Here is a 25,556-nt window from a genome sequence, read left to right as displayed (position 1 = left end):
GCTCCTCTGACAGCCTTCGGGAACCCCAAAACAGGCTCCTGGAGAGCCTTGCACAGTAGTTTTCTTAACTAAAGCTTTTGAAGCCTGGAAAAAAAAAAAAAAAAAAAGCAGGTGCAGACTTGACAGGGGTTCTTTAAGATTGGCAAGATAACCAACAAGATTGGCAGCTCTTTTGTGGTCAGATAATTGGGGGTGGAGGGGAGAAAGAGAGTCGGGTTTTCAAGTTCTATGGCCCTAATCCCACTTGGATAGGAGTCTTCCCAACCTCGCTCATTAACTGCCTGGCCCAAAGTGGGGGAAAGATGGATCTTTGAAACAACCCAAAGCGCTCTGGTGTCTGAAGGGAAGAAAAAGACACAAGACATTCGGGGAGGCACACGGAGAAGGTTCAAGTAGCAGCACCCCATCCCATCCCATCGGGTGATTTCTATTTTCCATGTGGACACACTCCTTGCCCTAAACCCAGAACACCCCGCCATCCTATGCCACCTTGACTGACCAGCCCTTGCGTTTTCTCCATTTCTCTTGAGTACCTGTATTGCTGGCAGTAACAACTGCATCCCACATCCCTGGCCTCGTTCTCTGGAGTCTGGAATTCTTCATCCCTGCAAGGAATGATTGAGAAACCCCATCTTGGCTATGTGTTTTGCCTGTGAACTGCCTCCCCGAGCAACAGGACTTGGGACAGAGAGAGCCCCAAGTTGGGGCAACAGGGCACCAAGTGGGGACTGGCAGGTGACATTCCTCAGTCCCGGGGGTGTTTTGACCAGGCCGGCCACAAAGTTGCAACTTTGGGTCCTGTTCAGAAATTATCCTTGCTACCCCAGGGCCTGCCCACCGTGAACACCATGGAGAGAGGGTGGGGAGGTGGGGGTATTCCTATGGATTGTGGTACTAAGAAGCCCAGGCCAGAGTCAGATGGGGAGGTGGGTAATGGCCTTGGAAAAGAACACTTTTGAAGGGGGAGAGGAGTGAGGAGAATGTGTGTGTGTGTGTACTCCCACACAATACGAGAGTGCTGGGTACCATCTTGACTCCCTTTGGCTCACCACATGGAACTACAAATGCCCAAATGGCAGCTTTTAATGGAGCCACAGCAAAGCAGCCTTCTTTGTTTAAACAGGGAGTCCAAGATGGCGGGAGAGCCCCAGTGGCTGGCGGGTCATCCATCTCGTTGCCAACCTGCCTGGATGTTTCCTTCCAGGTGTCTTCTGTGTTTTCAAGTGGAATATTATCAGGGAAGATAGCATCGCAGAGTGTCTTCATGGTTAGTACCCAGCCCCACCTGCGCCTTCTCCAATCAGACCAGGCCTCCAGAAGTAGACTTTCGTCAACAGCCTACTACGCTGCGTGATTAACAAACTCACTCTCCATTGGTGGCTGTTACTCAACCCAACCTGGTCCAACCACTGGGTTACTTGGCAATATGGCAGTCCGCCTGGCTGGCACCAGCCCCAGGTGGTGTAATCACTGATTCATATTTTGTAGCTAGATAAGTTTGGCCCAGATAGCATCACCCCAGCTACCCAACCTGCCCAGAGTTTTGTAAGCATGGGAAGAGGAGACTCAACCCTGAAACTTAGGGATGAAGTGGGGAGCCTGTGGAGGAAGGGCCATGAGAAGGAATACATGGTGGCTTTGCCAACAAAAAGTCCCGCATTAAGTAAGGCAGAAAAGTGGAGGGGGAAACATTTCTTTCCAAGTCATCCCCTAGGTACTTGGGGGGTGAGCCAAAGGACACCGCACACACACTTCAGTGTACCCTACACCTTGGTGGTAGTATACTGAAATAAGGACTTTTCAACTTTGTACCTATTGCCCTGGGCTTGGGAATGAATGGGATACTTGGAGAGAAACGGAGGCCAGGTGTGTTTTTTTATGATGGTTGCAATGGGTGTGTGTGTCAGTGTGTCTGAGTTCACTGGATGTGAAAAAAGGAATCACAAGATGGCTTTGGAGGAAGGAGGCAATGGCTTGTGGTGCAGAATTTGCCCGCCGTAGACCCAGGGGCAGGGGTGGGTGGTGGTAAGCTGGCTCTGGTAGATTCCCCTAGCCCCTCTTCTGCTGTCGAAAGCCTTGTGGTAAGCTGGAGGACTCTGAGTGTCCCCAGGGCTACAGATCACACTGGCTTTGCCATGCATTCTAGCCCTTGAGACTGTTACTCTTTGTACTTGGTGGCTTCTGTCAACTCCATCTGTAACATTTTCAATCACTGGCCATTTTCACAGACCCATACAAGAAAGAGGCATGGGCCGGGACAACATGCTGAAGCTTTCTCTCTGCCTTGCTCATGCCCTAAACAGGACAGGACCTGCCCTGCCTCTTTCCTGCCTTGAGCACTGCCACTTGCCCCCTGGCCTGGAATTGGGGCCGTTCTCTGCCACCACCACCTCTCCTGATCACCAGGAGATGCCAACTCAGAAGCCCTTGTTCTTCCCCCTCTGGCAAGCAGGCCAGTGAGTGTGGCAAACATTTTCTTAGCCATCTTCCTCAAGGGCTAAGGCAGCTACCACAAGGCCACAGGGCTGCCTATGAGAGTCAGCAAGACTGCCCTTCATTCTAGGCTTGGTGGGCAACACACCAGCACAGGCTCTCCTTAACCCAGCCTCACTGCTTCCTGGCCTGGCCTCCTGAGCATGGGGCTTCCTGGGTTCCACAGTGCCAAAGCTCCTGGGTAAAGAAGTCTCCCTCTGGGCCTCAGGAGGACCTGGATCTCAGGCGTCCCTGCTTCTACAAGTTTTCTGCTTCCCTCTAATTGCTCAGGGGTGGGAGCAGAGGAGCAGGGCTCAGGAACTGACCCCAAACCTCTGATTGATCCTGCCAGTTTTGTAGGAAATTGGTCTTTCAAGCTGGCTGCCTCCATCACCCATCTCCAGCCAACTTCAGTCCCTTGTGGTCACCCACTGAGTTTCTGGCAATGAATTGTCCCTCTACTCACTCGCTGGAGGAAACCAGGGGTCAGCCAGCCCTGAGGCTGGGGACACACCCTCACCAGGGGATCACCATGATTTGAAAAAGGTGCGTGCTTTAGGAGGTCCCACCCACCCAGAGTGTTCTGTCCCTATCAAAATGACAGGTTAATGGACCAGGACGGAAGTGGGGCCTCCAGGCTGCTAGCATCTTGCACCTTCTGTAAGCCTCAGGCCTGAGGAGCAGACAGCTTGATAACCCCCAGCAAGCCACTCCTCTGGCTTCTCCCTGGGGCCCTCTGCCTGCTAGGGACCCGCCACCTCCCTCCTGGATCTGACACTCAGCTGGGCCGTGGTCCTGCAGCCTGGGTGCCTGGGTACTGTGTTTCTCCCAGCTCTGTTGCTGCCTGTGCCTGGTTCACATGAGGCCGCGCAGATGGTGCCTGCCTGACTTGCCGGCGCCTGCTCTATCAGCCTCTTACCTTCCTTGCCTGTGCCCTGTCCCCCTCCTCTCCCCAGTTTTCCCGACACACCTGGAAGACAGAGGCCTCCGTCTCTCCCTAAGGACTGGAACAGCCACGCAGACCCAGTCGGCACAACCCTTGTCTCTGCTCATCAGAGATCTGCCTGCCGGGCATGGCTCCCCCCAACCCAACCCTCCAAAGGGCACAAGAATCTGACCCTAGTTGAGGTTCATTGTTGCCTATTACCTGGCCCCTACCCAGGTCCTGCTGACTCTCGGTTGCTCACTAAGATGGGTGGAGGTAACACCTTCCTGACCCTGTATCAGCTGCAGGATTACTGACTGTGTCATTGGGCTGTGGCCTTGCTTCCTGATCCTTATCAAGGATTTCAATAAAATGCAGCAGCCTCAGTTGCACCCCATCCAGTGCTCTGCCTTCCTCCCAGGCTTAGTCATCCGCCCTTCACCTCCAGCCTTTAGGCCAAGTCTCAGCTCCCAGCCATGGAGAGCTGGTTGGGAAGGTTGACTGAGTAAGTGGCAACAGGAGAGCCATGGAGCTCAGGGCCCTCACTTCATCCCATCTCCCTTGGGGGACAACCCCCACCTCTCCACCCCCACCCCACCCCCCACTAGAGATGTGGAGTCACCTGGTTCAGATTATGTCTGTGAGTCGTTCACGCCGGCAGAGCCAGTTAGGGCAGAACCGCCACGTCAGATCCAGAGTCTGAGTGCTGGGGCCCCCAGAACATAGGTGATTGCTTCATTTGTTTAGCAAATATGTTTTGAGGGTTTGGCACATGCAACACATGCTTCCAGGCACAGGGGGAGTAGGGAGAGCAGTGTGCAGAGAAAGCCCTGCCTTTTTACCCATCAACAAACAAACTGAAGTATGTTGTGTCCCATTCTCATTGTGTTACAAAGAAGAGAGGGGAGGTGTTTGCTGTGATGCCTGGGTGGTCCAGGAGACCTCCCATGAAGGGGCCTTTGGAGCACAGATCCACGGAGTGATGGGACAGGCCAGGGGCAGATTCAGGCAGAAGGTCCTAAGCAGGCAGCTTTGTTGGACTGTGCAAGAAGGGTGGTGGAACCAGAGTGGCCGCTGGAGAGAATCGAGGAAAGCATCAACAGCAGTGGAAGGTAGCATGAGACCGACTCTTGGCATCCCTTTTTAGACAGTAAAAGCATCCAGAACAGGTGGACAGGGGCCGGCATTGAGACACAGTGGGTTAAGCCACAGCCCATGACTCTGGCATCCCATATGAGTACCGGTTCAGATCCTGACTGCTCTGCTTCCAATCCAGTTCCCTGCTAATGCACCTGGAAAAGCCATGGAGAATGGCTCAAGTGCTTGGGTCCTTGCTACTCCATGTGGCTGGAGTTTCCAGGCTCCTAGTATCAGTTCTGCCAGTCTCAGGTATTTGGGGAGTGAACTAGTAGATGAAGATCTCTCTGTCTCTGTCTCTCTCTGCCTTCATCATGTCTCTCTGTGCAACTCTGCCTTTAAAGTTAACAAATCTTTTTAAAAATAACAATAATAAAAAGCAGCAGCAGACAAACCTCTGAAGGCTAATGTTCAGCAGAAAGTCCCCCATGGCATGACAGGCCCATGGCAGAACCCCAACCCACACCCTGCACCCAGGCTGCCAGGCTATAGGCTGGTCACTTTTCCCTGTCCCCCAGCTGCCTGTCTTTTCAGCCCTGAAAGCAACACCCCCTTTCCCCTGTGTGGCTCGTGACCCCCATGAACATCACCTTCTTACACTTGTAGTGTCTTCGTCCATGGCTAAGTAGTTTCATTACTGAAGAAAAAAAAAATTCTTGTTCCCCTTCCCCCAGAATTTTTTTTTCTTTATTTCTTTTTCTGGTTTTCCAGTTTGTGTTTTGCCCCCAAAGCTCCCTTCAGTCTGTCCCTGCTACCTTGTCACCCCGAATGTCTTTGCATGTCATTGGTTCAGGCATGACTGTAGCAAGCCTGCTGGGCACTGGGCAGAGGCTGGGAGGAGGGGGAAGGGCCAGGCAGTGATGAGACCAATCTGGACGTTTGCCTTCCATCCAGGCAGGCAGGTACCGCACCTGGCTGCATGTCGGGACTGGTGTCATGGGAATGGTGGCTCCCAGGGAAGGCACCTAAGCCAGGGTCTGGAGGGAGCAGGAGGGAGCGGGGTGGGCAGGCAGAGCAGGTGAGGGAGCTGGGGAATCTCCTAGGGGACCCCAGAATGTCCTCTCCCAGGCCCCCCAATAATATCGATCCCCACCTTCACCACCCCACCTTCAACCCCGGTACCATGAGTGCCAAGAGCTGTGCTCCCGACTCTGGGACTGGCCCAGGATGCCCCCTTGGTGGCCTAGAGCTGGCTGGGGAAGATATGAGGTGGCATTCAGTCGTCTGTCTTCCTCCTGGAGGGGAGAAAAAAAAAAATCCTAGTGGCCCAGAGGCTCCGGGAACAGAGCAGCTTGGAGTCTTTGGAGTGTGCCCAGCTGGCTGGGTGGAGGTTGCCCGGCACAGATGACACGTCCTGTATCACGTTCTGGTAGCTTCTCCTGGCTCCAAGACTGGGAAGGGGCAGGGGGTAGGCCGGGGGCCCTGGGAAATGCAGCCTCAGATTGACATTGGTCCCCACAGAGCATCTCAACAGCTGGCCTCCACCTGCCCTGCCTCAGCGCATGCCCCAAGGGTGAACTGGGATGAAGGCACCCCATGTCCTTGTCCTCTGGTGCCTGCTCCTCATACCTCCACCTTGCCCTCTCCCAGCCCACCCACCTGCTCCTGGGCAGCTCTGGTCTCTAAAGCCAAAAAGAGCACAACAGTGGCTTCAGTCCCAGCACGCAGGTGAACCCTCATGCCCTCCTGGGCTTGACATTGCCATCAGAGGAACCAGCAGCGTTAGAGAGAATCCCCCAGGCAACTTCAGACCCCGAAATACCTGGGAGTCCTGGGGCCATCACACTGTAAGGGAGGCTCACTCCTCCATTTGCAGCTGGGGGCTGGACCAGGAGCCCCCAAAGATCCCCACCTTGCTGCTGCTCCAGCCCCACCCCCTCCTGACCATTGAGAGCAGGTTAAGTGGCTATGTGGGGCTCTGTACTGTTGCCCAGGTTCTGGTTCCTTTGGACCTGGGCCTGGAGTAATGATTATCTATAGCCGCGTGTATTTCCTGGAATATGTGAAGCTGTTTTCTTGAAGATTCTATTTGTGAGCATTCCAGAAAGAGGAAGGGAGGGAAAGAGGGAGGAGGAGGAGAAAGGGCGAGAGGGAGAGAGAGAGAATCTTCCTTCCACTGCTTCACTCCCCAAATGGTCTCATGGCTAGGTCTGGATGAGGCTGAAGCCAAAAAAGCCAGAAGCTTCATCCAGAGCAGAGCTCAGGTGCCTGAGCCGTTCTCCAGCGGTTCCCCAGGCACATTAGTAGGGCGCTAGATGGGAAGTGAAGCAGCTGGGACTCAAACTGGCAGCCTTGTGGAATGGCAACTTCTTCAGTGGTGGCTTAACCCACTATGCACCGGCCTCTGGAGTGTGTATTTAGACCTTCCCCCCCCTCCTTGTATTTGCTGAAATAGGCGTGGAAGGGGATACGTAATAAGGTCCCCTGGGTTTGGGTGTCCTCTTGACCCCCATGCCGGAACTATGGAGCCTTGGCCCACAAGGCACAGACCAACTCTGTGTCCAAGGCCTGGGAGGCCTGGGGTTGGCCAGCCCCTAGCTGGAGCCACTGCCCTGCTGATGGGGCCCCGGGGGTCGGGGAGGCTTTTGTGGCATCTCTGTCCTTGGGTCAGAGCGGAGGCTTTTAATTCCTTGGCACCCTGAGAGCCTACTCTCTCTGCTAAGGCCTCTCAGAAGGTCCTGGAAGAACTTAATTTCTTCTTTCCATCCCCCAAGCGGCCTCTCCTTCCTTCCACTCCTCCCTCAGCTGCCTGGAACAGACACCCCTCCCTGCCGGCACACCCTCTGGCTCTTATCTGGGGCATCAGCCATGTATTCCATCCCTTACCCCACTACGGCAACAGCATATTGCTGGTTTCTCAACCACCTCTGGGTCAAGCCTGTGTCCCATGGGTTGAGTCACGAACTCCATCTCCTCCCCAAGCCTCCCAGGTCCTAGAGCAGGGCTGGTTGAGCTAGCTGGTGGGGATGGTTCCAGCCCTTCCCCATAGGTCACCTCCAAGGTCCATGGGCAGCCCTTGGATGGAAACTTCCCAGCCTTCAGCCTGGGTTTGCTTTTCCTTGAAGGTGTGTTAGGTTACCAGCCAAACCACCTGACAGCCCATCTGCCTTTGCTCCCCACGGCCACCCGCTCTCTCACTGATCACAGAAACTGGACCCAGTCAAGGGGCTTAGGTGACACATCTGTCAAATGGGCAGGATAGCGCGTTCCGTGCCTCAAGGTCCCACACATTTCCTAAAATCCTCTTCCAATTCTCTTAAGCCTGCTAATTCTTGGCTCTCTCTCTCACTTTCTCTCTCTCTCCCGTACTTTTATAATTCCTCATCTACCAGCATTTGGAATTCTCAGCTTGCTTGGAGGAGTTTCAGCCAGTGTGACTCCCCCCCCAACCAAGTCTACAAGTCCAGGCTGCGCTTCTCCCCACTTCTCTGCTAGGGGGAGAAACCCAGGAGTTACAGCTCGAAGTTGGGTTCCTCGAGGGGCTAGGAAGGCATGCTGTGCCTGGCATCTACCTAGCGAGAACTGCCAAGGGAAGGGGGGAAAAGGGGGGAACAGGGGGTGGTGACTCCTCCTGTGAGCCTGGCATCTCCCATCCGAGCACACCTCCTGCACTCCCATGCACACAGAAGCCCTCCTCCCTTCTCCCACGAGCACAGCACCCCCAGCACCCGCTGCTGCCTTGCCTCCTCCTCACAGCTCCTCTCCCCACACTGTGCTCTCCCTTAGAACACACCCTCCCGGCCCACCAATCCTGCTCAGGCTCGCAGCACCAGCTCCAGAGTCTCCCAGCTCGCTGCTCACTCCCCCACCCTGTCCCTAGTTCCTCCGCTCCTAAAAGGGTGGGCTCCTGTCTGCCCCAAGAGGAACATACCTTGGCTTCCCCAGGCCGGCCTTGGTGGGAAGGGTCTGTGCTGCCTTCCCCCACTCCAACCTCCCCTCTCCCTCAAGAAAACACCTGCTTCCCAGGGCTCCTCATCACTCCTTCCCTGCTTGAAAAGCAGCCCAAAGCCCCCACAGCCTGGGTAGCCCCTCCCCAGCATCTGGCGCGTGGACGCAGAAGAAGGAAGAACTGTGGGTTCTTTTCCCTGAGACTCCTAGATTTTGTACCAAAATGCAGGGTGTGCTCCTGTTTGCATTTTTTTTGTTTCCTTTCTGAAAATAACCATGAAACTATCATTTCCTCCCACTGCCTCTTCCCTATCTTATTTGGATTCGCAGAGTTGCTGGGAGAAGGTGGTTGGGAGCCACCGACAGCCTTCCTCTCTGACCTGGTCCAGGGAGCTGTCATATAGCTTTGGAGAAGGTGCTTCCAGATGGGTGCTGGGCCCCCCGGGGTCGAGAGCAGGAGCACAGACGTCAGCCACCTGGGTTGCTGTGATTGTCCTCCACCACAGGCCTCCAGGAAGTCAGGTTTCTGCCCCCACCTGTGTCCTATGGAAACAACCTCTCCCCTGCTGGTGCAGCCAGTGGGAGAGGAAGCTGCTGTGGCTGCAGACTCTTGGAGTGTGCGCAGTGGTAGACCCACTGACACAAGAAGGAAACAGGGGTCCTGGTGAGAGGACCTCATTCCCCTCTCTGTCTTGCCCCAGTAACTCTCAGCTAGTTTGCTCCCAGCTGCAGGGCTGGGTGATGCCAAGTCAGGGGTAGAAGAAGAACCGGCCCACTGAGCCCTGCCACATGCTGGAGATGCTAGACTGTCCCCATCATCACCCAACTGCAGCCAGGAAAGGTGATAGCCCTGCCCATCTCAAGCCCTTCCTGATGTCAGGGAACCAAGGCGGTAGCAGGGAAGTGGTTCCGAAGGGAAGATCTCACTGCCCCAAGAACAGCCTTTTCATTTTCATGTGTTCATTTATTTGGAAATCAGAGCTATAGATAGAGAGCTTCCATCTGCTGGTTCATGCCCCAGGTTGGTAGCAGTCTGAAACTGGGAGCCAGGAGCTTCTTCTGGATCTCCCACACGGGTGTAGGGGCCCAAGCACTTGGGTCATCCTCAGCTGCATTAGCAGGAAGCTGGATTGGAAGTGGAGTAGCTGTGACTTCAACTGTTACAGGAGGAAGCTTATCCCACTAGGCCAAAAGCATAAAGATTTGCTTATTTTCTGTTGGAAAGGCTGACTTTACATAAAGGTCTTCCATGCACTGTTTTAAACCCCCAGTGGCCGCAAACGCCAGAGCTAAGCCAGTCCATGATCAGGAGTCTGAAGCATCTTCTGGGTTTCCCATGTGAGTGCAGGATCTCAAGGCTTTGGGCCATCCTCTACTGCTCTCCCAGGCCACAAGCAGGGAGCTGGATGGGAAGTGGGGCAGCTTGGACACGAACCAGCACCCCTATGGGATGCTGGTGGTTGCAAGGCGAGAATTTAGCCACTAGGCTACTGCACCAGGCCCAAGGACAGTCTTTTTAACAGGACCCCATTTAAAAGGCTGTGGCCTCAGCAGTTTGCTTGGCTTGCATCTGGTGGAACAGGACACTGCGCGGGGTGGGAAACCATTGCAAGATCAGAGATGGCTAAGGCTGGGAGAAGGACTGGTCACCTACTGACTCCACCCCTCTTCCCCTTCCCTGCTTCATGCACTGTCTGTGGGGGTTCCTTCCTGACCTGTCCAGAGGTAGTGGCCTCGGTGGCTCTGTTTTCCCTCCTGCCCAGCAGTGAGGTCTCCTGCCTCATGCATCCTAAATACCAACTTCTTCCTAAGAGTCTGAGCTGGCAGCTGCTGTGGAAGCTGGCCCCTATCTTACTGCCCAGAGAGCAGAGCCCTTAGCCTCGAACCCTCCAGCCCTGCAGTCTTTTCCTGGCTCATTCACCAACCATCGCCCCCTCTCCACCTGCCCCTCAACCAGGCCTGCCCCTTCCTTCCCAGCTGGTCCCTTTTCCCCCACCCCACCCCCAATGTCCCATGCCAGCCAGGCCACGCTACCGGGCTATTTGGGGCCCTGCCGGCCCTGCGGTATAATCAGTGCCCAAGGATAATTGCCACCTGCCCTGCCGGTGTCTGGGGGCTGTCTCGGCCACAGCAGCAGGGGGCAGACACCCAGCAGCCCAGCCTCAAGTGAGGTCAGGCTAGGGCAGTCCTGCCCCCACTGCCTGGTGTTGTGGCTCCCATGTGGGGGGACCGGACCTGCCAGGATTCCCCAGGGAAAGCGACCAGTTCTCAGGGGCTATGCTCGTCTGGGACATCCTGTGGCTTTGGCTGGCGCTAGGGTCAGGGGGTGGGGTGGTGTTCGTTGTCTCAGCTGGAGGACACTGGCCTTCGAGGGAGCGGCAAGGAGCTTTTGAGGCCAGAGCACACACATCGCCTGTGGATGCTGTCATTTCAAGGGGAGAGGCAGCAGTAGCTGCACTCACAGGGAGAAGTCCTCTGATCTTTGGAGACATGGACATTTTTTCAAAAATCAGGTTCCTTTCTTTTCCTTTCCTGTGGTCATACAAATGTCCTGATGCTTGCAATTCTTTCCACACGCATATGCGGCCTTGCCGCTTGGAGGGGCTGCTCGGAGAAGGTCTTTTCAGAGTAAGGATGAGGCCAGAAGACCAGGACGCCTAGGAAGGCCTATTGTTTCTCCCCGCAGCTCAGGTGCACTAACCTCTTCCCCAACAAGGCCCAGAGCTCCTACAGCGCCTTAGCCACACACATACACACTGCACTGGCAGCAAAAGAGGTGCCTTTGGCCAAGGACGCCAGGTCAAAGTCCCCCTTGAGGATGGAGGGGATGCGAGAATGATCAAGTACAGGGAGCTGGGCACCCCTTCCCCACCTGCCAGCAACTGCCTATATCAGAGCCTGGGCACAGCACGCCATCACAGCCAGCCCAGAGTCAGCATGCTGAGCTTCCTCCATCATTCACCTCCTACATGTACCCCGGCCCCACCTGGAGGAACAGGTCACCCAAAGCTGACCTAGGAGCCATAGGCTCAGCGGGCCCCCTGCTAGCGCGCTCTCTCTCTGAGCTGCGTGCCTCCTACCACTGTATGCCTGGGACCACCTCAAGGCCTACCCATCAGGGGCTCCCCAGCCTCCAGCTGGCACACTCTCCCAGCCCGCCTCCAGGCAGCCCTTGGCCAGATGCCTGGGGAATACATGGTCCAGGGGGGATTGTTTTGCCTCCTGGGTACACTGTAGTCTCCTCTCTGGGCCTGGGAGCTAATCAGAGAGCAGGAGGGGGAGGAGGGGGCTGCTGCCTGCCCTCCCTGGTATCTGCAGCCATCCACGGTGACTAATGCTCCCAGTTGGTAAAAAGGCAGTGTAATCAAAACACATTTTTTTTTAGTCCTTAAAGTTAGTCATTCTTCCAGAGTGGAGGAAAAAAAAAAAGCTCACAGCCGGCACCACGAAATGCAAGCTCAGAGGCTCCTGGCACTGCCACTGGGTGGGATACAGCAGTCATGCGGTATGGTGTGTGCAGTGCGGTATGGTGTGGTCTGGTGTGGTGTGGTGATTCCCTGTGCGGGCCTCAGGCTGGGACCTCCTGCTCTGGGTCCCCTGGCTGTCCTCCCTACATAACTTTGTTTGTTGCTGCTTTCCTAGCCATCTGGGCCATCTGATCCCTGGAGGATTTCCAGGCCAAGGCCAGGTACTGCCACCTGCTGGGCCTGACAGCCCCAGGCTGGAGGAAACAGACCATCACTGAGGTCTGGGGGTGCCCAATCCTGGGGCTCCTCCTGTCTCCACCCCCCTGCTGGCTTCTGAGCCTCTTATACCATGATACAGGGGCAGAGGTGGTGGCAGAACCCTCAGGAGTTGTGGAAGAGAGGTGCTATACCCTAATGGCGAAAACGTCTCTAAACTGACAGTAATGATGATAGTACTACCTTACAGGATTATTACAAGGACTAAACATGAACTGGTTAGGATAGTGCTTGGTGTGTCGTGAGTGCTGTATAAATAATTCATCACAAAAACTCTGATAACAAAACAATAAAGTGGAATATACACAATCAGATAACTGGGTCATGGCAGACATTACAAGTCAATCGCAGCACTTCTCCAACAGTAGTCCAGACTGTCCAACATGATGCTCCTGGCAGCGAGTGACAAGCAATCCAAGGTGGCACAGCTGGCACAAGGTGGTACACTCATGTGCCCGCCCGGATATATCCAGGACACTTGACATTGCAATCAAAGATGAGGTTTGCAGTAGGAAGGACACTCCTAGATCGAGACAAGTATTCCCAGTCCTGACTGCTTCCTGCTACTGGGTTTCGATGTGTCACCTCACCCTGACTTTTGGGCAATCAGTGTGGACTTCCCACCACTGAGACTCGTGATTTCCTGTCTTCTACCCCTGCTGCTGCTTCCCCTGACCCAGCTACCACCTCATCCCATGAGCCTGTTGGAGAGCAGCAATATTTGCCAGGTTCAAAAGCGCCCACCATCCCCAGAACCCACTGCTCTGTTCCCAGCCACGCCCTGCAGGGAAGGGTCAGCCTGTATTATATTTTCCTGACTGTCGACTGAGTTCCCGCATGCCACAGGGAGGCGTGTCCTGGCCCTGGGCTTCAGTTCTCCAAGATCCTCTATCTTGGGAACTTGTACAGTCAGCAAGAACCATTGACTCAGATCCCAGACATGCTGAAGGCTTTAGGGTCCTTCTCCATCACTCATCTTACAGAGGACAGGACCAAGTTTCAGAGAAGGACCGTGACTTCTGGGATAGGGATGAAACTAGGCATCTCACCCATCCTCATCCAATAGCCCTGAAACACGCTTCCTCTAGATGACAGTGGGGGCCCAGGCTAATGTTTTTGGAGATATTAATGCTCACTGTGGGGCAATCAAGGAATAGGTGGGGTAGCTACACAGGGGTGCCAGGATGCCAGGAGGCTCACACACACACACACACACACCACTGGGGCGATGAGGCGGTTAAGGTCTCCGCGGGGCCAGCTCCACCACTGCGAGCCAGCAGATGAGGGTGGCCAGCAAGAACAAGACACAAGTGCAGGTGAACCGGTAGCGAATGCGTTAAAGGCGCCGGGTCCCGCCTCTTCCGGGCGGAGGGGGCGAGAACGCGTCACTTCCTGGAGACTGGCTGAATCAGGAAGTGATCCCAGAGGACCGGGTTGTGGCGGTAGACCCCTGCGGCCGGCCCAGGTTCGGGAACCATGAGCTGGTGAGTGAGCGAGGCCCCTTCACTGTGGACCCTCTGAGCGTACGCTCGACCCCTTCCGAGGCCCTTTCCCCCGGGCCCTTCCCCTTCGCGCGCCGGCCCTCCGTCTCGGGTAGGAGTAGAGGGAAGGGTGGTCGAAAGTTCTTTCCACCGGCGTCTCTCTCCGCGGGGCTTCTGGGGGTGATGGGTCAGAGGGTCCCCTTAGTCCCCTTGCGTCGGACTCGTGTTTCCTAACTTTTGCAAGGACCCCGAACCCCGTTTCTTCTGAGCCCCTCAAGGGAGGGGACTCGACGTTCTTTTCTCGTTTTTCGCTGTCGTCCCAGGTCTCGGAGTCGGGGTGGAGGGGTTGAGGGGTGGTCTTCCTTCCCTCCGCCGCGCTGGGACAGCCCCTACCCGCTCAGAGCTCTGTTGGTCTTTCGGTGCCCGTCGCTTTCTCGTAACTGCTGTGTGGCCTTTTTGGCTAGGGGACTAGAAAATTCCATGCCGCACCTGCCCACCCGGTGTGGCCTGGGACTCATTTTCTGGTACCCTCGGATGAAACAGGGATTAGTGAAGCCCGAGATGTCCGTGGAAACTTTCCGAAGGATGGGAGCAGAGTTAGAGCTGCAGCACGGCGCGCTGCCTGACTCATAGCAAACACTTGACAATACGTCTCAGTGTGTGTGTGTGTAGAAGGCGTGTATCCAACCCTGTGGGGGTGCTGTGAGATTTGCAAGAGAAAACGGGTGCGGGGGCGGCCTGTCCATCTTCCTAGGGCTTCCTCGGAGGCCGTTCATGTCAGGGTCCCAGCAAGCTTGTGTGCACGACCCCAGACTCGGGAGATGTAACTGTAATGCACTTGCCTGCGTCGGTTGAGCCTCAGAAGTGTAGGTAGGGGAACCCTGACCCCTTTAGGATGCGGGGACCTGTTGGCCACTGCATCCCCAGAGTGCGAACTGGTAATGCGAAGTTATCCCACAGTAACCCATCAGGAATACAGGTAGGGTGCAAAATAGCCCTCAGGTCCACCTGTTGCTCCTTGAGCCTCATCAGAGGTGCAGCTGGCTTACCTTGAGCACCTGACGCCAATTAGCATCAGAGGACACACTCTCACCCAAGGTAAACCCACCACCCTTCCCCTTCCCCTCGCTGCTTCCAGAACTCGACTGGACTGACCCATGCCCCACCATTGTGACCGGCTTGTGGAGGAGAGCCCCAGAGCAGGGCCCTTGATAAGGCCCCGCAGGAGCTGCTAGTTCTGGCTCTGCTTCTTTGCTCCAGGAGGCCAGTAGGAGCTGGAGCCTTTGAAAAAGTGAACTTTCCCATCTCGTTACCACCTAATGCCCAACAGGCAAAGTGGCACTTCTTCAGTTCCCTGTCTTAAAGAAACGACTCCCTTCAAAGCCTGGAGCCGCCTGGAGCTTGAGTTTTCAAAGTAACAAAACAAGCACACACACCACCACACCCCATCCCCACATACCACCACACAGAGTACAGGTGCTGTTGCCTGGCTTGGTGTTTCTAGTTTGCAAAGCTGAATCCCATCTTTCAGGACTCAGGAGGGGAGGAGATTGGAGAACACCAAGGTCGGTGGTTTTCTGAGCTGTGTAAGGCCAACGACTACCACCTGTCTTGGAGCAAGTTTCTTTTCTGGAGAAAACAAGCTAGTAGCCCACTTGCTAAAGCCTGTGGGATGGGAGAGGGCCGAAGTGTGCACTGAGTAGGGTGAACTGGCCGGCATGTGCACATCCTGGTACCTCTTGGGCAGGGGGTCACACCCCAAAGGGCAGCATTGTCTCTCAAAGCAGAGATCCTGGTCCTTCTTGGCGGTCTCCCCACGTCATCCCTTGCGTGGACCCTGACCCGTCGCCCCGAGAGGGGAGCAGCACCGGCGCCGGGTGCACAATTGCACTCAGTTCTCAGCTCAGTCGCTGGCAAGGGGACCAGTGCCAGGGCCTATCTGAGTCACTCCCGGCATGGTTTTCCTGCTCCCAGTATGAATCCTGCCATTCATCCGGGACTGGACTTGGGTGTGGGGAAAGAGATCAGAGTGACGTAGAACCGCCATGGGAGGCTGAAGCCCAAGGTCAGGTTCACCAAGTGCATGGGCTGTGCCACTCCTCACTCAATAGGGCCTAGGGGCACGCGGCCCCTGGTCTCCAGAGGGAAACCATTGTTCTGTGCCAGGCTGGGCTTTCAAAATGCCACAGTGAGGAACGTCCAGTGTTGATGCCCTTTGGACAGTGGGCTTTGCATCAAGACTGAGAGGCCTTGACTCTCTGCTTCCTCTGCACAGGAAGCCCACCCACCCCCTGTTTGTTTAGTGGGTACCTGCCGCCTCCCTGAACTGTCCACCCACCCACCTTGGAGCCGGGCCACTCAGTGCTGTGGCCCACCAGCGCTTGACATTGAGGTCGCTGATTCAGTTCTTGGCTTCACACCCAGTGCCTCTCTCTCCCTCCTTTCCTTGTCTTTTCTGTGCTTATTATAATAGAGGATCAGGTAGAATTAAGCAGAGTGGCTTTATCTCCCATAGCGTTCCCTTGATGATCTTAGAGAAAAAGTGTAGTGGAAGGGGCCCAGCGCTGTGGCCTAGCGGCTAAAGTCCTCGCACCAGGATCCCATATGGGCATCGGTTCTAATCCTGGCGGCCCCAGTTCTCATCCAGCTCACTGCTTGTGGCCTGGGAAAGCAGTTGAGGATGGCCCAATCCCTTGGGACTCTGCACCCCCATGGGAGACCTGGAAGAAGCTTGGGCTCCTGGCTTCGGATCAGCGCAGCTCTGGCCATTGCGGTCACTTGGGGAGTGAATCATCAGATGGAGAATCTTCCTCTCTGTCTCTCCTCCTCTCTGTATAACTGACTTTCTAATAAAAGTAAATGAATCTTCAAAAAGAAAAGAAAAGAAAAGAAAAGAAGTAGGTTGGAGGGAAACTTGCCATCCCTAAGGGCCCAGGGAAGGAAGGAACCTGTGGACAGTGCAGATTAACTGGACAGGGAGGCGGGGTCTGCATTCGGGTTCTGGTAACTCACAGGCCGGCCTACACAGACACCTGGCCTCTCCTTGATTTGTCTTCCCCATCTGTCACGTGCAGTGGAGAGCCCGGCTTGACCCCTGGCCACCCAGGCCAGCTGTGAAGCGAGTAGGGTCTGTCTGCACACAGACCTTGCTGAACTTCCTTGCCTGCCTCTTCAGGGTGGCTGCCTGCAGGTTGGTCCCTGAGCTCTGTCTTCCCGCCTACCCCACATCCTCACCATGTGGCTGCTAAGGCCCTGCTGCAGCTGGCTGGCCTCTTCATTCCCACGCCTGCAATGCTGCAGCCCCTTATTTTGGGCCAGCCTCTACTCGTTTCAGGCCATCCTTCACTTCTGAGAGCCTTCCACCGCACTCTGCCAAGCTGAACTGAGGAGCACCCCCCCCGCCCCCGGTCCTTCATCCTTTGCTTGTCAGGAATTTATTGGGAATGGGGGCTGTCACCTGCTCATGCCTGTGGCCTAGCAGCCCTAGGGTCGCCATTCGCCAGACTAGGAATGAAGACTTTCCCTTCATTGACTGACTTGCCTCAGCTCAGGGAGCTTGTAAGGTAAAACATGGGAAATGTGCAAGCTGCTTCCTGAAATGAAGTGCCCCTGTAAATTGGCCAGTGGAAGTCGGCTTCTGAGCCAGGTTCCTTGATGTCCCTTGTCCCCTGCTGTGCTGGATTCTTGCAGCTGTAGAGCTTCCCCCACAGCACTCTCACGTTCTTGGGCGGCGGAAGTGCTTCTCTCATGGGCTCCATGAGAGCGAGAAATACATGTGCACATACCGTCATCCACGTTAACACGTGACTTACAGGTGACCTTTGAATGCAATGAGTGAAATAGAGGACGAACTTCTGGGTCAGACAGAACCATTAAAATCACGTTTCGTTTCAAACCTTAAGCCGTGCTGTGTTCTCAGCGGGGTCTCTCTGTCCACTCTCCCCCACCGTCCTTGGTTACCATTTGCTGTCCCACATCTGCAATGTGCTTTGTCTGTTGTGTTTTCTGTCCGACTCACAGAATTCCCACCTGCTGGTTCACTGTCGTGTCCTCCACCGCTTCCTGGGGTCTGCACTGGTGGGTGGCTAGAGCCAGCAGTTGAACCCAGGCCATCCGTTGGGAGATGTGGGCATTTTAATTCAAGGCCAGACATCCACTCCCAGAGATAACTTTCCAAAATGAGTTTTTCTACCCATTGTCTGATTTCATCCTTGCACTTGCCCGTTGGTGGAATTTTCTCACCAAATGCTTGGCAGGACTAGAATCAAAACCTCCCACATCTCCTGAGGATCCTCTTCAGTATTTGAAAATGGAGGACTATTCCCAAGGTGATTGGATCCCAAAGGAAGGTCTTCTCCTTTGCCAGGATGCATGGATATTGCCACATAGACTTAGTCCCAGGAAGTTGTCGGTTTTCACTGGTGAAGTGGTCGCACAAGCCTGCAGGCCTCGGGGTGTCAGTAGCCGTCTCAGTTGCTCACCACAGTGGGGCCTGATGCCCAGAGCAGCCTCCTCACCCTCATACTCTGTGGCTCTGGATGGACCTAGCTTTAGAGAGTATGGGGATCCCGGATCGCAGCCCCCCTCTGCTGCCTCGGCGTGAGAAACTGGCCGCCTCTCATTTCAAGTGCTCCTTATGAGAGGGGAGGGGCCTGACGTCTCATGGCTGCCTAGACAAAAGGTGTTCCTTCACTTGCTGTAGTCTTGAAAGAGATCTGCTGAGCTAGTCTTTAAATTTGCCAGTTAAGCCATTAGAGTTGTTTTGCCCAAGCCCATTATTTTCATGACTAATTCATCCAACAGAACTCTTCACAAACTTGTGGTGTGATGCATATGGGTCATGCACAACAAATACATGTCCATTAAATGCTCATTGGACATCTAGAATGCACAAAATCTGTGCTGTCAGGACATTTAAAAGGCCAGGGGAGTTATTCCCCATCTTGAGCCAGTGTACAGCAAAGTGCTGAGGACCAAAAAAAGAAAAATCAAACATGGATAATATCAGCAGTGGCATCATCAGGAGAGAGAGTGAGTAGGCGATATACCTCTTCCTATTTTAATTAAACCTGGACTTGGCAAGAATGTGCTGTTTCTGGGGGGGAATAAGAAAGGGCTCCAGGGCAGAAGAGTGGCATGGGGCAGGTGTGCAGGGAAGGGCACAGTGAGGGCGTCGGTGTAGGTACGCGGCAGGCCAGTTGAGATGGGTGTCATGCGCAGTGGTTCGGTGGTGAGAACTGGCATGCTGGCCCAGGGCACGCTGTGTGCTGCTCCCAGGGGTGCGCTAAGGGCTTGAAGCTCTGCCTAGGCTTTTGAAAAGTGGAGGCTTGAGCAAGGAAGTAGCCTGACCAAAAAAAAAAAAAAAACACAAACAAACAGATAAACAATGGCTTAGTCAGATTGTTGTGGCAGTATCCTGCAGGACAGCGGGGGCAGAGAGAAGAGTGACCCGCAGGCTCACATGGAAGGTCGTTTCCCGGATTTTCTGACTGTAGCGGAGTTAGAAAAACCTTTGCATCCTAAGTCATGTGCATGCACCCACACACATTTATTCTTGAAATAAAATTTTTTGCATCGTAAATACCCACGTGTAATACACTCCGATATTTCCTATGAAATTTTTTTTTCAGTTTTTGAAGAATGATCCACATCAATCAATACCATGACTAATTGTTGATAAATGTAGACAGTAGAATAACAGGTAGCAGTTTAAATGATGAGCAAACCATGATCATTGGAAATGGACCGTATTTGAAAAAAAACACACTTCACGAACAGCTCAGGTGGTAACTATCACCTAGGACTCCAGCCAGGCTAAGAAAGGATTGGTTGTTGGGTGGTTCTCGCTGGGTTTTAAGAAACACAGCAGGGAACTTCACCCATAGTTTTGAAAAGTGCGTCCCCCTGTAGAACAGAAACCCCAAGTGGGCTGGAAGCCTGGACAGATGTGTCTGATGGCTTTAACAACCAGGGAAAAGCAGAGGAGGAGACAGCAGTAAAGCGGCATTGCACAGCCATCAGACCAGCAAGTACCTGCCAGTGGGAGCAGTGGGGTCGCACCTGCCCCACAGCCAGAAGTGGACATTGGAGATTGTGCCCTCGGAGCAGCAGCACCCCTTACCCCAGAGCAGCACCTGCATTCGTGCAGCCAGGGCCCCGGGGCATCACGATTTGCTAACGCCCAGCGTGGGGGAGTGGAGAGCTAGATTGTGGCATCTTCACATGGAGAAGAAAATGTCACAGTTAAAAGTGGGCCAGACCAACCTGGGTGGATGTCACAGGTGTGCTGTCTGAGAAGCCAGCCTCAGAGCAGTGCTTCAGTTATCGTAAGATGCAGGGGAGGTTTGCACCTATAAAACTCTACCATCTTCTGCTTACAGGTTTAAACTTTGTAATGAAAGCATGCAAACTGTAAACACTACACTCAGAGCTGTGGTCACTCTAGACCCCACTTCATCATCTGGTCTGGCCCTGCCTAGGGTAACTCCAAATTCAGCATAGTGGGCCCATTTTTAAGTTGGTAATCTTGTGTGACTCGTGGCAGGAGAAAGGTTCCCCATCCCTGCTCTCAGTAAGGAAAAACGGGAGGAGGTAGGGGATGCCAGGGTGGCCCTCAGGGCACATCAGGATTTACACTGTTGGCATTGCCTAGAGTAAGAGCTGCAGTTAGTGGCTGAAGTCAGGAGTTTGACAATGCTAGGTGGTAGATACTTGAGTATTTATTATGTGTTCTGCATAGTTTTTTGAGTGTTTATAATATTTCATAATGCTTCTTCAAATTTTTAATTTATTTGAGAAGATAGAGAGCTACCATCTGCTGGTTTGCTCCCCCAGCTGCCCATGACAGCCGGCGCTGGGCTGACGCCAAACCTAGGATCCAAGAACTCCATCCGGGTCTCCCGTGTAGGTGGCAAAACCCCAGCTACTTGAGCCATCACTACTTCCTCCCAGGGTGTATTTTAGCAACAAGCTGGGATCAGAAGCCAGGGCCAGGAACTGAACCCAGGCACTCCAGTGTAGGCCACCAGTGTCTTAACCGCTAAGGCAAACACCTGCGCCTGTAATTCTTTTTTACTTTTTCATCACTGCTGTTATGAGGAAAGTGGTTGCTCTCCATGGCCAAGGGGTGTGGCTGACCTGGGGAGCCGGCCTAGAACTCTGCTTCTTGCTTGCTGTGTTCCTTCTCCCCCTGCTTTCCAGGGGCAGATGTTCAGAGAAGAGGAAGGGGTGGCGTGACGGCGTCTGCTGGTCCCTGGCAGGTCAGGAACGGAAGCGCAGACCCCGTGAGCCAGGATCCCTGCTCTGCGCTCCGACCTCTCCAGGTCTGCACCTGAGCCGCCGCGGGCTGTCAGAGGGGAAACAGGCCTCGGAGGTTTCTTTTTGGCTTGTTGAGTGAGCAGGACGAGTCTTTCACTTCACAATGCCTCGTCTCCCTCTTAGAAAATGGAAATTCCATTGTCTTCCCCATCCCGTCCTATAGAAGATAATAGGTGATACATTGTCAGTCAACCCCCCTCCACACACACACACATACACACAAACACGCGCGCCTCCTTGGATGGTCTTTTTTATGTTGTTCCATCAGCCTCACAAATCCTTCTTACTATTTAAGACAGATACCAAATGTAACTTGGGCTGGTCTGTGGTGCAATGTGGTGTGGGGCAGCTGCTGCCCCCAAAACAGAAAAAATGAACTGCAGGCTTCCTGATCCTTCTCAAGGGGGTACTCATCTCTGTGTTGCTTTGTCCGTCACCCCTTCTGGGCCTCAGTCCTATCATCATTGGTATCCAAACGCCACCGACATCTCCTTCAAACCAAATATAGGCTGTGCACTAGCCATCAGGGGCTGTTTGAGGTGTGCAACTCATTTCATCTACACAGCCCTCCTGTGAGAGAAGTAGACTGCTGTCATGATGACAAGGAACCCTGAGACCTGGAAGGGTTAGACCAGGTCTTCCAGCTGGTCATCGGCTGAGCCAGGCTCTGTAGCTCCGTGGCCCTGCCCCCTTCCAGAGCCGTGTCTGCTGTGAGGTGTAGGAGTGGGCCGCGTTATGAGGCCATATCTGGCGTGCACCTGCTGTCGACCCTGGCAGTGATAGCTGCTCAGTAAGTGGTCGCCTCGATCTCAAGGGCGTCCAGCTGTCGTGTGACTGAGCAGGGTGTGGTTTCACGCTGTCTCCTCTGCAGAGGTCATGCTGGTGGGGAAGGACAGCTCACAGCCAGGCCAGAGGATTGTTGTGGTCCGAGGAGCAAGGCAGCCAAAGCACAGAGTCATATCTTTTATTTTTAAACCCACTCCTCAGACTGGCAGCATGCTCCATGTGCCCTGGCTTTGGGTTTGAATTCAATTTAAGGAGAGGCCTGGGGTGGGGCCGGACACTTGTGGGAATAGGCATTGAAATGGATGTCATCCAGCTTGGCTCATACCCCTCCTCCGCTCCGCACCTCATCCTGGCTCCAGGGGGGTCTCATGCCCTGCCCCTGTTGAACTTGCGGTGACCCTTGGTGTTGTGGTCAGCTGCCCTTCAGATAAGAGGATGGCATGCAGCAAGCAGCTGTCCAGCCGGAGCCATATGACTCTGGATAAGCCCTGCCCTGGCCCTGGCCTTTCTCTGATTGCTAAGGTGGCAGTAGCCTTGGGGGCCCCTAGACCAGTGCGGGCAGCAACCCAAGGCTGGAGTAGCAGAACGGTTGGGCTGGGAGGGCCTGTCCTTCCAGCCTGCACAAGCTGCTGCCTCTCGCCCACCTTCCTGCTCTGCAGTGACTCAGGCCCAGACCACTCCCCGGGGAGCCAGGATTTCAGCCACTATCAACTGCCGCCCACTCTTCCCTGAGCCCCCCTTCCCTGCTCACCTCCCTCCTCTCCCCTCCTCCTCCCCCTCCTAGCACCTCCTTGGCCAGCCAGAGCTACAAGGGCGAGTCAGGGTAGGGTAGACAGGATCGGTTCAGGATTCTTTTCCACCCCCACCCCACCTCCCCAGCCAGGCCCAGGCGCATTCGGGTTAGGTAGAAACACCCTGCGGAGGCCAAGGACTCCAGGGCAACATGTTTCTGTTTCCACTTGGTTCCACTCTCCTGTGTATGGGTAAGTGGAGGAATCGGTGGAGAAGGAAGGGCTGGCGGAGAGAGCTGCTGGGGTGGCCAGGGGATCCCCACCCTTCTGCCATCTGGGCCTGCCTCTTGTCTCTGCCCCTGCCGTGGAGGGGGTGAGGAAACAAAAGATTGAGAAACCTAGCGAATGCAAAATGCAAAAGGGCTGTTTTTGTAAATAGACATTACACAAGAGCAGGAGTGTTTTGGGAAGGGTTTTATACTGAGACAGAATTAGCTAACTGGCATCATGCTGCTAATGGAGATATTTACTGTTTGAAAAAGTATATTTGTAGCTTTGGGGAACATCCTGTTGACTTTTCTTTATTGTGAAAAAGAAAAATAGAATCTCCCCCCACCACCACACCCCACCCCCATCCTTTCCCTCTGTACACACAGAACTTTTTTCTTCTGGAAGGTGGGGCACGGTAGGGGTTGGCGAAGGGTTAGGTTCAGAGAGATGTTTTCTCCGTTTTGTTGCTAAGACCAAAATAGCCCTCCAGCTGGCCCCGGGGCTCGTGTTTGTCGAGTGGTGAGCACGGTGGCGGCTCAGCCCTCTTGACTTCTTCCAGAGCCTAGAGCTTCTCTGGGGAGCAAGCCTCAGACCTCCTTCCCACCCCTCCCCTGCCTGCAAGGGCGGAGTGCTGAGGGGAGCCAGGAGCAGGAGTCCCAGGGCCCCACAGCCCTGCCTGCTGAGCCCTGGGGGTGCTGGGGCCAACAGCCTTTTCCAAAGCAGCCGGTCTGCTCCTGTGTCGCCAGGACCCAGGAGGGAGCAGGCAGGAGCAGGAGGCAGAAGCTAGGGCTGAATTGCTGTTGTGTTGCTCTTTCCGCTTGCTTTCTCTCAGAATGCTGTTTCAGTGGCAGGGAGGGTCTGGTTCTTCCATCAAAACACCTGCTCCAGTATTCAGGTTGTTTCTCTGGCAGAATGGGGCAGTCACAGAACAGAGCCAGGAGGCGCCGCTTCCTCCTTGTATTCTCTCATGCTTTTTAAAATACTTCCCATTGAGCCAGTGCAATGGCTCTACTGGCCAATCTTGCACCTCCCAGCACAGCCATCCTGTATGGGCTCTGGTTTGTATCCCAGCTGCTCCACTTTTCCGTCCAATTCCCTGCTTGTGGCCTGGGAAAGCAGTAAAGGACAAAAGCCTTGGGACCCTGCACCCATGTGGGAGACCCAAGGAAGCTCTTGGCTTCAGATCAGCTCAGCTCTAGCCATGGTGGCCCTCTAGGGCATTTACTAGCAGATGAAAGATCTTTGTCTCTCCTTCTCTCTGTAAATCTGCCTTTCTGATAAAATAAATACATAAATTTTTAAAATTTTTTGCTTAACTTCCCTGGGCTTGACCCTTGAGACCAAAAGGCCAGCACCATCCAGTATGCGGTCCCTGCCAAGATCTTCCCATAGGTTTTGTTTTCAGATAAGGACTGGAATTCTGAAGGCCCTGCCGTCACTTTTTTCTGTTCTTTATTTAAGAATAGCCTTTTCAGGAACCTTATAAGAGAGTATAGTATTTTACAGCCCCTTGGGACAGCAAACTTGCTTCACTCATCTTTTAATCATCCATTGGCTGTTTGGTGTGTGCCTCATGCCAGTCTGGAGCTCCGTGGGATCACAGGGAGCGTCTGTCTTGTCCATCCTGTACCTCTAGAACCTTGCCTACTGCCTGGCACCAAAAGGAACCTCCCTGAATGCTGATGGGCTGTCCATCGAGGAAAGGAGAAGAGTGCTGTACCTAGTGTGGTACTTACAGAAGTTGCATTCAGTCTCTAGGGGTGCCGTGTGTCACAGAGAGCCCAGCGTACACCTGTCAGAATAAATTAACCTATACCCTTTAGCAAATAGAGTTGCCTCAGTAACAAAGGCACGGACAGCTCCATACTAGGAAGTGTATTTGCTATAAGTTATCACAATAATAGGTGGTAGGAGAGCAGCTGGTCATCTGAATGGAGCTGAAAAGTCAGTCATGTGCAAAATGCGGTCTTTGCTGCCAACGTTGTAGAACTTCAGATTACGTCACCATCTACAATGCTAGCATCCTATAGGAGATCCAGTTCAAGTCCTGGCTGTTCCACTTCTGATCTAACTTTCTACTGTAACATACTTAGAAAACAGTGGCATGTGAAATGCCATTATGGGGGACCCGGATGTGGGGAGTTCCAGGTTCCTGGAATCCACCTGGGCCCGGCCTCAATCAGTGCAGCCATATGGGGAGGGAACCCACAGATTCAAAACCTCGTTGTCTTGCCTCTGCCTCTATGATTGCCTTTCAAAAAGTGGTTGGGGGGGAGGTTATTTATTTACTTACAGCACAAAGGAGAGAGAGCTTCTGTCTGCTGGTTTACTCCCCACATAACTGCAATAGCCAGGGCTGGGCCAGGCCAAATCCTCACCTGGGTTATTTCCTACACGAGTGCAAGGGCCCAAGGAGCTGGGCCATGTTCTGGTTTGCCAGGAACATTGGCAGGAAGCTGGATTGAAAGCAGAGCAGTACCCATGGGATTCCAGTTTTGCAGGTGGCGACTTAACCTGTTACCCCACAATTTCAGTCCCCTAAGTCTCGTTTTTGTTTATCCATTCTTTACATGTTTGTAATTTTGGAGTAAAAGGTCCTTACCATTAGGGACTCCCTTCATATTTAAAAGCAAAAGATAAGACTGTAAGTCATTTTACTAAAGTCATACGCTTTTTTTCCCCTACATTTTCTAGCTAATGCAGTAACACAAGACAGAAAGATTAGATAGGAATGTTGGGAAGGAAAAGGGAAACTTTATTTTCAAATGATAAACCTATTTGAGAAATCTACTTAATTGGCTTTTGT

The 25,556-nt window shown here is 53.9% G+C and overlaps 1 protein-coding gene across 1 annotated transcript in view; it reads left to right on the top strand.

Moving 5' to 3' along the window:
- The first annotated feature begins 13,550 nt into the window (after positions 1-13,550).
- BIN3 (bridging integrator 3) overlaps positions 13,551-25,556 on the top strand; it is a 39,669-nt gene continuing 27,663 nt past the window's right edge. The window contains exon 1 of the mRNA XM_004591368.3: positions 13,551-13,649. Within this exon, the coding sequence (XP_004591425.1) occupies positions 13,642-13,649 (8 nt within the window). The 5' untranslated portion in view covers positions 13,551-13,641. The remainder of the gene's footprint in view (positions 13,650-25,556) is intronic.

Source organism: Ochotona princeps, chromosome 32, assembly GCF_030435755.1.
Source record: "Ochotona princeps isolate mOchPri1 chromosome 32, mOchPri1.hap1, whole genome shotgun sequence".
NCBI lineage: Eukaryota > Metazoa > Chordata > Mammalia > Lagomorpha > Ochotonidae > Ochotona > Ochotona princeps.
Note: the sequence above shows the minus strand (reverse complement) of the source record. Positions and strands in the feature narration are given on the sequence as shown.